The 13,093-nt window shown below is 45.4% G+C and overlaps 1 protein-coding gene across 1 annotated transcript in view; it reads right to left on the bottom strand.

Moving 5' to 3' along the window:
- Window positions 1-13,093, bottom strand: part of Wwp2 (WW domain containing E3 ubiquitin protein ligase 2) — a 118,386-nt gene that overhangs the window by 45,129 nt on the left and 60,164 nt on the right. The window contains exon 7 of the mRNA XM_021220650.2: window positions 6,268-6,395. Within this exon, the coding sequence (XP_021076309.1) occupies window positions 6,268-6,395 (128 nt within the window). The remainder of the gene's footprint in view (window positions 1-6,267; window positions 6,396-13,093) is intronic.

Here is a 13,093-nt window from a genome sequence, read left to right as displayed (position 1 = left end):
TGGGAGAGGTACTAGGGCAGGGGGAGGTACCATGGCAGGGGGCTGAGGGAGGTACTAGGGCAGGGGGGAGGCACCAGGGTAGGGGGCTGGGGGAGGTATCAGAGCAGGGGGGTGAGGGAGGTACCAGGGCAAGGGGGTGGGGGAGGTACCAGGGCAGTTAAACAGCCACTGGTTTCTATAACCGTGAGTGTTTCACAAGGCTCCTCTGTGATGTTGGTTAAACACTTCAATTTTATGAATCACATTCATTCAAGGATAGGAAACCCTTTGGCCAAGAAAAAGATCAGGAACTGGACATCTTTTTCTTAATCCCAGGCAAGCCAGCCTACCAATTGATGAGTTCCAAGTTCAAAGAGAAAAGGAGGGAGGAGATCTTGTTTCAAAATAAGGTGAAGAGCAACTTAAGAACATATTCAACACTGACGTCTGGCCTACACACAAAGGCACATGCACACACACACATGCATTGACTGTACACACCCTGAACCCATACATGAAATCACAAATACGTATGCACAGATTTTTGTTTTAAAATAGGGGCTGGAGAAGACCTGAGTTTTGTTCCCAGCACCTACATCAGATGCCTCCGGCACACCCCTACACATAGACACATGATTAAAAATGATAAAAAATAGATGGGGTGGTGGGACAGCCTGTAACTGCACCACTTGGGAGGCACAGTGGGTCTCTCTGGGTTTGAGGCCAGCCTGGTCTACATATTGTGTCCCAGGCTAGCCAGAGGGTATCATAGTGATACCCTCTCTCAAAAACAACAACAATTTAGCAAAAAGAAAACACAGTAAGGTTGCATGGGCTAAAGGGGAACAGGCGGTAAGGGTATTATCCCTCAGGGCCTGGCTGACGGTAAGATTAGATCTTAATTAGATAAAGGAGATTAACAGAACTCCCACTTCTAGCAAGCCTCTAAAAATGTAAAGTCCAGAGTTTGTTTTGAGAAATCCATGGATTTTCAAAGAGAACAAGTGACAAGGCAGGGCCAGCCCTTTTAGACCTCAGGGAAGCTACTATGCCAGGGCTGACTGCTCAGCAGTTAAGAACACTGGCTGTCCTCCCAGAGGACCTGGGTTCAATCGTCAGCACACACATGGCAGCTCACAGCCATCTTTAACTCCAGTTCCAAGGCTTCTGACTTCGTGTAAAAAGGGCATCAGGCAACCACGGGGTGAGAGACACATGCAGACAAAGCATCTATAGACATGAGATAAAACTTTTAAAAACACAATCCCAATAATCAAAATATGTGGGACTCACTCAAAACAAATTCTCACGGTATAGAAGAAAGCAATACGTGCTAAATTAAGTAAAAGTCACTGTGAAAAAAACTGCTTAATTAACACTCAGTGAGAACAGGATTCCAATGCAGAGAAAGATTAACTTAGGGCTGGTGTGTAGCTCACTGATAAGTGTGAGCATGAGGTCAGAAGTTCAATTTCCAACACCCGAACAAAACAAAATAAAAAACAGAGATAGTAAAACTAGACCATTAGGTGGAGCTTATTAATATTGATAGTCTTAACAACTAAAACAGAACCGTATTAACAAGGTTAGAGAAAAAAAATCTCATATGCTGCTTTGTGAAATTTTTATGTAGCTTTGGCCATATAAGCAATCTTTTTTAAAGGAAATTTATTTCCTTTTTATTGACTCCAGAATTGCACTTAAGAGCTATGAATAGTGGCCTGTGCATACAGACCCAGCTACTCAAGAGAAGGGCCCAGTGGGAGAACTACAGCCTAGGCATTCAAGACCAAGCTAGACAACACAGCTACAACTGTTCCTTCAAAAATATGCTTCTATTTCCCCAGAACACATTATATGCAGGGAGGAAAGCGCACCAGCAGAGGTCAATGACTGTAACTACAGCATTTTCAAGACAGAGCAGGGGACATATTCAGGCCAGCCTGGTGACAGTCTTCCGAGCTAGCTAGGGCTACACAACACCACTCATATCTCAAACAAAACAACACAAAAATAGGGAACTACATAAGAGTTGAGGAAGAATAGTTAAATGATGGGTGTCTGTTAACTAATTTACAGTTTATCATTTTAATTTGATTTCAGTTGGGATCTCATAGTCCTGGCTTCCCCTGAACTCAGTCTATGAGGGGCTCACGTACACTAGGCAAGCACTCTACCAACTGTAGACAAGCTACACTCCAATCATGGAGATGGTTTTAAAGTAGACAAGGGCTGGAGAAGAAAGAATGGCTTAATAGTGAGAGCTTTATTTTTCTCCCTAGCCTCTTTTATGTACGTACATGTATATAACACACAGCCAATAGGAAACTATTACATTGATCTTGCATGCCTGTGCAAAGTCCATCAGGAGGCACAGCTGTATACTCTTTCAGAGGACTAGAGTTCAGGTCCCAGCATCCACAGAGGGCTCACAATCTCACAATCACCAGTAACGCTTGGTCCAGGGGACCTGACACACTTTTCTGGCATGCTTGGGGTACATATGCATATACAGATAAATATGCATGCCATTAATAAAAATAAATCTTTGCTTGTTTGTTTGGGGTTTTTTCCTTTTTGAGACAGAGTTTCTCTGTGTAGCCCTGACTGTCCTGAGACTTATTTTGTAGACCAGACTGGCCATGGACTCAAGAGATCCACCTGCCTCTGCCTCCCAACTGCTGAGATTAAAGGGCTGTGCCACCACCACTGGCTAATAGAAATAAATGTTCTTAAAAGTAGACAAGAAGACACACAAATGGAAACATGGATTTAAAAAACTAATGAAGTGAAACAAAAACAAATATGCATGCCTCATAATTAAATTACTCATACATATAAAAGCTATGTGCTGGGCACCACCCTCACACTGGGTGCCCCTCCCAGCCCTTCATATGTTTTATATGACTTATTCCTTGTAACAGCTTACAATACATACTCTGGCCCTAATTTACAAACAAGGAAATAAAGTGCTAGCAAGCAAGTCACTGAATCTTAAACATACACTACATATAGGAGTGCGGCTCCCACCACAGCCTGCATAAACATTGTGCATGGAAACCGCATTGAAGGGAGCTGTGGCAGATGGAAATCTGGGGCGAAATTGTAATAAAAGTTAGACAGTAAATCACTGTGCACACATCCCAGTGAGGTGAGGAACCATCAGTCTATTTCTCAGACCACCGCTTCTAAAACTGTGGATACATGTTAGAAACATGGTGTTGATACAGACAGACTGCCATTCACTCTCATTTTATAAAAATGATACTCTACACTTGTAACAATATATACAGCCAATAGGAGGCTGTCCTATTCATCTCCATGCCTGTGAAATCTCTATCAGGGGCACAGCTCCTACACTGCCATCCTAGAAGTGGTCCTCACAGGCCTACCAAGGAGTGATGGAGACGTCCTCATTCACACTCTGCCAAGGACAGCCGCTGTCTGCCATCCTCATTCACACTCTGCCCACCCTACAACAGCTCTAGCTTTCTGTTTTCATACAGTCCAGGCTGACAGTGAGCTTACGAGAACTGTCATCACTGCAGAAAGAGGAGAGAAAAGAGATGAAAGGGAGAGGATTGGGAGAAACAGGGTCAGAGGGGAGGGTAGAGGGGAGGCAGAGGCAGAGGGGAGACAGGCGGAAGAGAGACAGAGGACAGGAGAAGTGTGGGCCTTTGTGTTTTAGCAGGCAGGAGCTGCCTTGAAGCTGGGTTTCAGGAATGGTTTAGGCATTCAGACACACCACGTGCTAACCATGGAGTTAAACACATGGCTTTTAAAAAACATGGCTGGCACCTATTTCATAAGCTAGAACACAATTTTCTTGAGATAAAGACAAGAAACAAAGGTCCCTAAAACTAAACATAAGCCAATAAAGGTTTGCTGATATCCAAGAAGGCAAGGGAGGTGGCTCAGTGGTTAAAAACTCATACTGTTCTCGCAGAGAGTCTGGGTTCAATTCCCAGCACCCACACCAGGAGACTTTTTTTTTTTTTTAAAGATTTATTTATTTATTTATTTATGTGCACTGTAGCTGTCTTCAGACACTCCAGAAGGGGGCGTCAGATCTTGTTACGGGTGGTTGTGAGCAACCATGTGGTTGCTGAGATTTGAACTCAGGACCTGTGGAAGAGCAGTTGGGTGCTCTTACCCGCTGAGCCATCTCACCAGCCCCACCAGGAGACTTATAATCTCCTGTAACTCTAACTTCTGTGGGGATCCAGTGCCCCCGAGTGCGTTCTATAAAAGCAGAGAGGATGGAAGTTAACCTGGCTATTCGTGGTGTACAAGAGATTTCAGGGTGTCCACCAGGCTTCTCTACAAAAAAACTTGCTTTCTAAGAAAAGCACATTTGCTGCTACTCAGAAAGCTATCTATGGTTCTATGCAGCAGTCCTCAGGCACCTGCTTGCCATTTCTTCATGCAGATGGGAAGGATCCCAGTACAGGAGGATTACTTGTCCCCTGAACAGTGGGCAGGCTGAGAAAGTGGCTTCTGAGACCTCACATCTGCCGTCACTTTCACCCAAGAGGTTCAGAGGAGCTGGTTCATTTCCTTCAGGCGGGGGTCCCCAAGACAAAGCAGGAAGCCAAGGGATGCCCCAGGCTCACACCTCACCCCGCCATTCCTTGTACCCAGTGAGGTAACTCTAGCTGAGTACCAGGAAACAGGGCCAAGTGAGGTAAACTAGGCAACATAAGCTACAGAAGAAGGCTCTCAAGCCCCACACACTGTTTCCCGAGACCTAAAATCCACGACACAGCAAACCAAGTAGAGTGCCACTCAGTCAGTCTGTCACAGGCAAATAACACTCACAGACAGCAACAGACTGCGTCTTCATGTCACATGACTGCAACCACAAATGGGTATCCATAAAAATCATCTCAATGTCACTCCCAACTGGAATTACACTCCCCTATCTACATCTGTGGAAGCAAATGTCCACATCTACTCCCACTGACTCCAAAGTAAAGAGACAAATGAGCAAATGACCTGTTGTCACTAAAGACTTAACAGGCCTCAACAACCTTAGAAAATGGTTTGCCTGACACCATCTCAGTGAGACAAAAACAGGATGAAAATGATCTATTGTGTAGCAGGCCTTCCCTTCCTGAGTACCAGGAAACAGGGCCAAGTGCAGATAGATCCCTGGGTGTGGATAGGACCAAGTGTCTCCTTTCTCGTGGTGTCCATGATGGAATGGTGACAGCAGTCTCTAGTGGAGATGTAACACTGTCAGGATCTCCGCCCTTAGAATGCTGCTGCCTCTTCCCACTCGGGTCTTGGGGCAAACGCAGTCTTTTCTTTTTCCCTAGTTGACATACTCCTTAAACTGGGTTGTTGTTTTTGTTTTTCCAAATAGGTCATTCTAAATAAGACACCTAAGGTTGGATGTGGCAGCCTTGGGGGAGTGGTAGGCACATCCCTATGAGTTGAGGTTCATCTGGTCTACATAGTGACTCCCAGGCCTGCCAGTGCTGCATAGTGAGACCCTGCCTCAAAAAAACAACACAAGGGGACTGGAGGCACAGCTCAGTGGTTAAGCGTCTTCCAGAGGATCTGGGTTCAGTTCTCAGCACCCACACTGGATGGCTCCTAAGTGCTTTAATTCTAGTTTGAGGAGCTATAACCCCCTCTTCTGGTCTCCAAAAATACCTGTATGTGTGCAGTGCACATAAATGCCCTTAGGCACACACATATACATACAAACTAAATGAAATGTCTTTAGTTTAATCCAAATGAAATCCAATATTGATAAGAAATTAATTTAAAAAAGCATACTCTAATTTTTTTTCTGTACAAAGGAATATTTTGTTTTTCAGTTCAATTTTCTGAAACAGAATTTCATGTATCCCAGGCTGACTTTGAACTTGTCATATGGCCAGGATGACCTTTGACTTCTGTTCCTCCTACCTCCTTCTATCTCTGAGTGTTAGAATTATAGGCACGCATCCCTAAGCCAATTTTATGAGGTGCTAAAGACTGAAGCCACAGTCTATCCCAGGCATGCTACTCAAACACTCTACCAATTGAGCTAAATCCCCAGACCCAAAAGACTATTTTAGGCACGCAAGGGAACATGGAGAATAACCTTAGCTGTCCAGAATAAGCCAAAGAGGCCAAAGAAGATGGGTCAATGGAATAAGTAGTGGACTCAAATGCACACAAATGCTGGTGGCTTCTCTCAGTCCACTATACTGTGGCTCAGAAGGCAATGTCCCAAGTGCAAACGGGACGGCAAGAGCATCCTGCTTTAGTGCGGGCTGCTGCTGTGTCATCACTCACCTGTGCCATTGGCTAAGCCACTGCTGCTAGGGTTCTTCACAGGTTGGCGGCGGCGGTTCCTAGCGCCAGGGCTTTGTTCACTGGCTGCTGTGGCTGTCCTAGCTGAGCCACCTGAATGTCTGTGGGTCCTGGGGGTTCAGAGTAGAAAGCAAACCGACATAAGTCACCGTGAGAAAGAAAGACGCTTCTCCTCTCTTGCTATTTATTAGAAACAGGACCTGTAGCCACTCCAGCTTTTCACTTAATAGGAGCTGGCTCTGAGCAGAGACCCATGGAAGCTTCCTTCTTGGTAAAAACCCAAAAGGCAGCTTTGTGCAAACTTTTCCACTTGAAGTAAACAAATCTGGAGCAAATCACCCCCACATCTGAAATAACTGGCAAATACCCTCTGACCATCACATTATTTTTATTGGGCCTAAGTGTTAGAAATAAACAAAAATCTCTGGACAGACGGTTGATGAAATAGTTCTCCCACTAGGTAAAAGGACCCCAAAACTTCTGCAAATCACCTTTCTCTATCACTGGAAGGATAATTAGGCAGTGAGAAGCAATGCATATGGCGGCACATCACACCTAGAGAAGATATCAGCAACCCCTGCAGAGTGAGAGACAACACAGAAGTGGACCTAACCAGAGGTGGGAGGACCAGCAGGAACCTAGCTGGCCTTTGCTCAGAGCACAGAGCATAGAGGAAAGGTATTCTCGGGCTTGCTTTATGGCTTGCCTTCATTCCACTCTGTGAAAACTAACTTCTAAGTTTCTCTGCTCGTCGGTTTGGCTCTTTCATTAACAGACATTCTCTCTCGGTATGCCCAGTCATTTCATCTGCAATGACCAGATGGCTTAAATGCCACCTACTGAATGAAGACAAGTCTGTTTCTTTCCAGGAAAGGAATTAAAGGTTGAAAAACAACGTACACCACAGGGCGCAAGGCGGAAGAACCATCACCAACCAACAGACTGGATCCCAGTGACCCAGAGGAAAACCATATGCACTAAGTAAGCTACACTCTATGACCTGAGCCCTGCACTTTAAGGCACCATTTCCCTCAGCACAGCCACTCTGACGGGGGCTCTATTGCCTTCATTACAGATACATACACAAACAACAGGAAGTTCTACAGAAGGGAAGCCTGGCCCAGCCCCTCCCAGCCCCTCCCCACCCGTTTCTCAGCTGGAGAAGGGCAGTGGATGGGTGGGCTTTGTTGACTTTCTCTGGAGCTACTTTCCCCCAATTAATGGGCAAGTGGCAAGCCGTGACCTCTTACAGAGTTCACTGCTGGGAGGAACAGTCACCAGGGTCCCCTGCTGCCGAGTATTCTCCAGCAGGCTGGGACTGACAGACCAGTGGCACAAAGAGCAACTGGCCTTGCAGGGGTCAGGAACCATCCCACCACCTATTTTCTCAGGAAAAGATTCTTTTCAGTGTCTTGCTTTTTTCATGATAGGGTTTCTCTGTGTGGCGCTGGCTGTCCTGGAACTTGCTCCGTAGGCCAGGCTGTCCTCGAAGTCAAGAGATCCACCTGCCACTGCCTACTGAGTGATGGGATTAAAGGCGTTCAGCAGCACCACCACCACTACGCTGCCATCCCCCCACCCCCGCCCCAGCTTTCCATAAAGGATTCTTGTGACTAGCTGCACACAAGCCAAACTACTAATGGTGATTACCTTGGAGCTGTGAATAGGGGTGCTGTGAATAGGGGTGCTTTGCTTTTGGATTTGGTATTCTTACATTTTTCTAGCTGCTTTCTTGGAACTTGTATACTTCTGATAAGGAAAAGAACCCATAAAAGGTTTTTTTTTGGTTTTTGTTTTGTTTTGTTTTTTGTTTTAAGAGAAAGAACAGTTGTCCTTGGGGTAGTGAATGTGTGTATGTGTTTGTGTGTGTGGCACACATCTGTAAGGCTAGCACTCAGGAAGCTGAGTCAGGAGGATTGCTGAGAGTTTGAGAATAGCCTGGGTCACACAGCAAGTACCAGACCAAGAGCTACAAAATGAAATTTTTTTTTTAAGATTTATTTATTATATGTAGTAAGTACTCTGTAGCTGTCTTCAGACACTCCAGAAGAGGGCGTCAGATCTTGTTACAGATGGTTGTGAGCCACCATGTGGTTGCTGGGATTTGAACTCGGGACCTTCAGAAGAGCAGTCAGGTGCTCTTACCTACTGAGCCATCTCACCAGCCCCCCAAAATGAACTTTTATCTTTAAAAAAAAAGTTGGAAATGGTGTCACACACCTTTAAGCCCAGCATGGAGGAGGTGACAGATTTCTATGATCTACAAAGGGAGCTCCAGGCAAGTCAAGGCCATGTGGCAAAACCTTGTCTCAAAAACAAACAAATACAGTGAAAGTGAGTGAGAACAGAGACAGAAAGACAGACAGACTTCAAGACCCAGCAAACTCTGAATCCACACTACGTAAAGCCAGCGTGGTCATCAGAAGCTGAAGAGAGGATACAACTCAGCCATAGAGGTAAGGGCTCAGTTCAGACTTCCTTCCTGTTCCATCTTATTTTTCCTCACACTAATTTCAGAAATCAAAAACTGTCAGCCATACCTTAAAGAATGTCAAAGCCCCCACTGGTGGGAAGAAATGTTGGTACTAAGCACTTGGCAAAAACAGAAACCGTGCCCAGCAGTTGTGAGGGAAAGGCATCTGTACCAACTGTCCAGGGTGGCTCAGTGTGCATGTGTGGAGGGCAGGGCTTGAGAGAGGTGAAGCTAGCTAATCAAAGTGTGTTCCAGCCAAGATTCCTCTTCCACAGACAACAGAAGACCTTCCTGGGAGGTCCCTCGGGAGTAGGCACACACAGGCCGTGACAGACCCGATTACTTCCTTGTCCTCTCTGCAGAGCAGCGGGATACGGCTAACAGGGTGGGGCTCATGGCTCTCCTGGCTCTCCCCTCCCCTCTTCCACGAAAGGGCTGTGGTCAGAGTCGACAGAGAATACTCTCAGAAATGTTTAACCACTAATGACAGCAGCTGACCCTGAATGACAGGCTGGAGCAGGGCCGGAATTAGCCCGCAAATCAGGGGCAGCTGGGACCACTTTGCATGAATTGCTGCCTCACCAAACACTTCTCTCTCTCTCTCTCTCTCTCTCTCTCTCTCTCTCTCTCTCTCTCTCTCCCTCTCTCCCCCTCCCTCCCCCTCCTCTATCCCACTCCCTCTTCTTGCCCTTGCATTACCTTAAAACAAGACCATCACAGGGAAGACAAAGCCTTACCAATTGAGGAAAATCTCTTCAGCAGTTTCCTCTCCTGGGTTGCTCACTCAACCCTTAAAAGATGCTAGCGATTGTGTTGTGATTACAAACTGGCTCACTCACTGAAACCACACACCACAGGCCAAAATAGCGCTAGGACAAACTCGAGGCAATGGAGAGATGAGCTGGCCTCTGCCACAGACATCCTGGCTTCAGCTCTACCAATGACTTCAACCTTGGCTTTATCCCTCTCCACACTGTAGGGGCAACAAGTCTCTATGAAGCCCCCCTCCCCTACACACACACATATACACACACACACACACACACACACACACACACACACACACCAGGCAATGAGGAGACAGCTTAACCACCATGCCAGTCAGGCCAAACTCCACAATGGTTTCAAGTTGCCCAGTTACGGAACTTAGCTCTGTTTCTGTCAAATCCTTCGAACGTTGGTAATACCCTTACCTCAGTTCCTCCATCAGGAACTGAAGCCACCAAGCAACACCAATCAAGGCCACAGCCCGGGATTCTCTCTGCACTCCTCAAAGCAGTCCTGAAGCAGAGGAGGTCTCAGTCTTGACTCTCATCTCAGTCCTGAAACTTTGCCTGTATCCTGACAACCACAGCTTTAGATGTCTTGAGACATCTTGTCTCATCCTTCTTGTGAATCACTTTATTTTTACTTAACTGTTACCTCTGACTGCCAGTCCCAGACCCCAGAGAACTGACAACACAGTGAAATACACTGACCTGCAGGCGTGCTCCAACACACGTGCATCGCATGATATTTGACCACTCTCTGTACCCCGAAATTGTGTTATTGTACAGAAAAAAAAACTGTTTCTAGTTATGGTGTGGCTCAGCCCTTAGCACACACCTTTAAACCCTCTGGCTTGAATACAGGCACACCCTTAGTACACACCTTTAATCCCAAAACAATGAAGGTAAAATTAGTCTGTAGAAGGAATCCCCCATGTTTGAAAGTGATGTCTAATTGAATGGCAGAGAAAGGGACAAATCAGAGAAAGATTTAACAGAACAGGATCTGCCCAGCCCACGAGGAGAGAGAGAGCCAAAAGAGGTGAGAACAGTGCAGAGGGGGGAGACAGCTTTACCAGGACAGGGGTCTAGAGACAGGTTGCAGAGAGAGAGAGAGCAAGCTAGATGCAGATGAAGACAGAACGAGCTAGAGAACAAGGAGACAGAAGACTGAGAGAAGCCAGATTGAATCAGTCAGTGTGGAGAGGCATCTGAGCCAGCCAGCTTTCAGCAAGAGCTCGAAAGGGTGAGCTTATTCAGCAGTAAGTCTCAGAAGCTGAAAACATTCTATGCCTAATAAGATTGTACGGAGGCTAGAAGCTTCCAGGACTAGACCTACATTAGCAGACGGAGGCAGTAAGTCTTGGAGATGACAATTACATCAAGTGAATAAAAGATACTTTTATATACTCATATGTTCATAATGCTGCTGTGATAAACTGTTCTTTCAAAGACACCATCAAGAATGAGGGGTCCTGAGCACTAGATGCTCTTAGATGCCTTAGTTTCTCAGTGACTAAGAGCACTAGATGTTCTTCCAGAGACCCAGGTTCAGTTCCCAGCACCTGATTCATTCTATTCACTCATGTATCTAACTCCAGCTCCAAGGAGCCCTGAGGCTTCTGCCCTTCACCAGGGTCTGCACTCACTGTGCACACAAGCACATGTAAATACACACACCTACACATAATTAAAAATAAGTCTTAAGACATTAAATTAAAAAACAATGAAAAGACTGTCTATGGACTGCAAATACAGAACAACAAAAGGATTTTTCTCTAGAACACATGATGTCTCAAGTTTAACAATAAGTTAACTGAGTATTTTAAAAGTAAAAGGTGTGAACAGACTCTTCATCAAGGACCTGCAGACTGTAAAGAAACACAAAAGCATCACCAGCAAGCAACCTGAGCTCTCAGGGAAATGCAAGCTAAAACGATAATGAGCTATTTTTGGTTTTTGTTTGTTTGTTTGTTTGTTTTAAAGATTTATTTATTTATTATATGTAAGTACACTGTAGCTGTCCTCAGACACCCCAGAAGAGGGCGTCAGATCTTGTTACGGATGGTTATGAGCCACCATGTGGTTGCTGGGATTTGAACTCCAGACCTTCGGAAGAGCAGACGGGTGCTCTTACCCACTGAGCCATCTCACCAGCCCCCTATTTTTGTTTTCTTGTTGTGATTTGTGTTTTTATTTTAAGACAGAGTCTCACTTTGTAGACTAGGCTGGCCTCACACACAAAGACCAGCCACCTCTGCCTCCCTAGTGCTGGGATTAAAGGTAAATCTGTCTTACTTCATAGCTTAAAAAATAATAGTGATGGGCCAGGCAGTGGTGGCGCACACCTTTGATCCTGACAGTTGGGAGGCAGAGGCAGGTGGATTTCTGAGTTCGAGGCCAGCTTGTTCCAGGACAGCCAGTGCCACACAGAGAAACCCTATCTCGAAAAACCAATAAATAAATAAATAAATAAATAAATAGTGATGGGCTCAGTGGTTAAGAACACTGACTGCTCTTCCAGAGGTCCTGAGTTCAAGTCCCAGCAATCACATGGTATATCATAACCATCTATAATGGGATCTGATGCCCTCTTTTGGTGTGTCTGAAGAAAGCTACAGTGTACTTACATATAATAATAAATAAATCTTTGGGCTGGAACGAGCAGGGCCAGAGCAAGCAAGGCTGGAGTTCAATTCCCAACAACTACATGATGGCTCACAACCATCTGTACAGGTACAGTATACTCGTATACATAAAATAAATAAATAAATCATTTAAAAATAATAACAATAATATTTTTAAAAAACAAAAACAAAAAATAATAGTGATAATAGTTTGTATATTTCAGTCACAACAGAACTATCTCACTAACAAGAAATAAAAGTTTTAAATGGCAGGTAACTTGCAGAGGAGGAATACCACAGGTATACAGGAGGCACTTTGATGGGACTGTGACTGAAGACAAGCCTGAGACCCTACAAACATCTCTGCTGGTGAATGTGGAGGTCCTTAAAGCTGAGCGCTGGCTGCATCCCGGATACCAAGCATACTGCTCTGCCTCGGTGATAGACCTGGGACGTGGAGTTCTTTGACCTTATTGGTGCAGGAAAGAGAAGTTTAAGGAGCTAACAACGGATGATTTTCCTTCAATTCAATCAAACAAGCAGACATTAAAACAGCTCAATACACGTGTCCCATCTGTGTGACCAGAATCAACCCCACTTGCCTGGCACTAGAATCCAGAGGGTCCCTGCCCACCATGCTCTCCTCTCCTCGGACTCTTAGCTGGTCACTGTCTATGAATAGCAGCATGGGAAAAAAAGTTAAATGGAGCTGGGCCAGTTTCCAGTAAGAATCGGCAAGAAATGGGCATTTAAAATAGAAGTAGAGAAGAGACGGGGCGGGGGCGGTTGGAGGCAAGTGGTGACAGGAAAAGGAGTACCTCTACCATTCCTACCCTACCAGCTTCTCCTCAGAGCTCCTCCCTCAAACACCACTTTAAAAAGAGAAAGAAAGAGAGAGAGAGAGAGAGAGAGAGAGAGAGAGAGAGAGAGAGAGAGAGAGA

The sequence above is a fragment of the Mus pahari genome, chromosome 20, assembly GCF_900095145.1.
Source record: "Mus pahari chromosome 20, PAHARI_EIJ_v1.1, whole genome shotgun sequence".
Lineage (NCBI taxonomy): Eukaryota > Metazoa > Chordata > Mammalia > Rodentia > Muridae > Mus > Mus pahari.
This window is presented reverse-complemented; position numbering and strand designations above follow the sequence as displayed.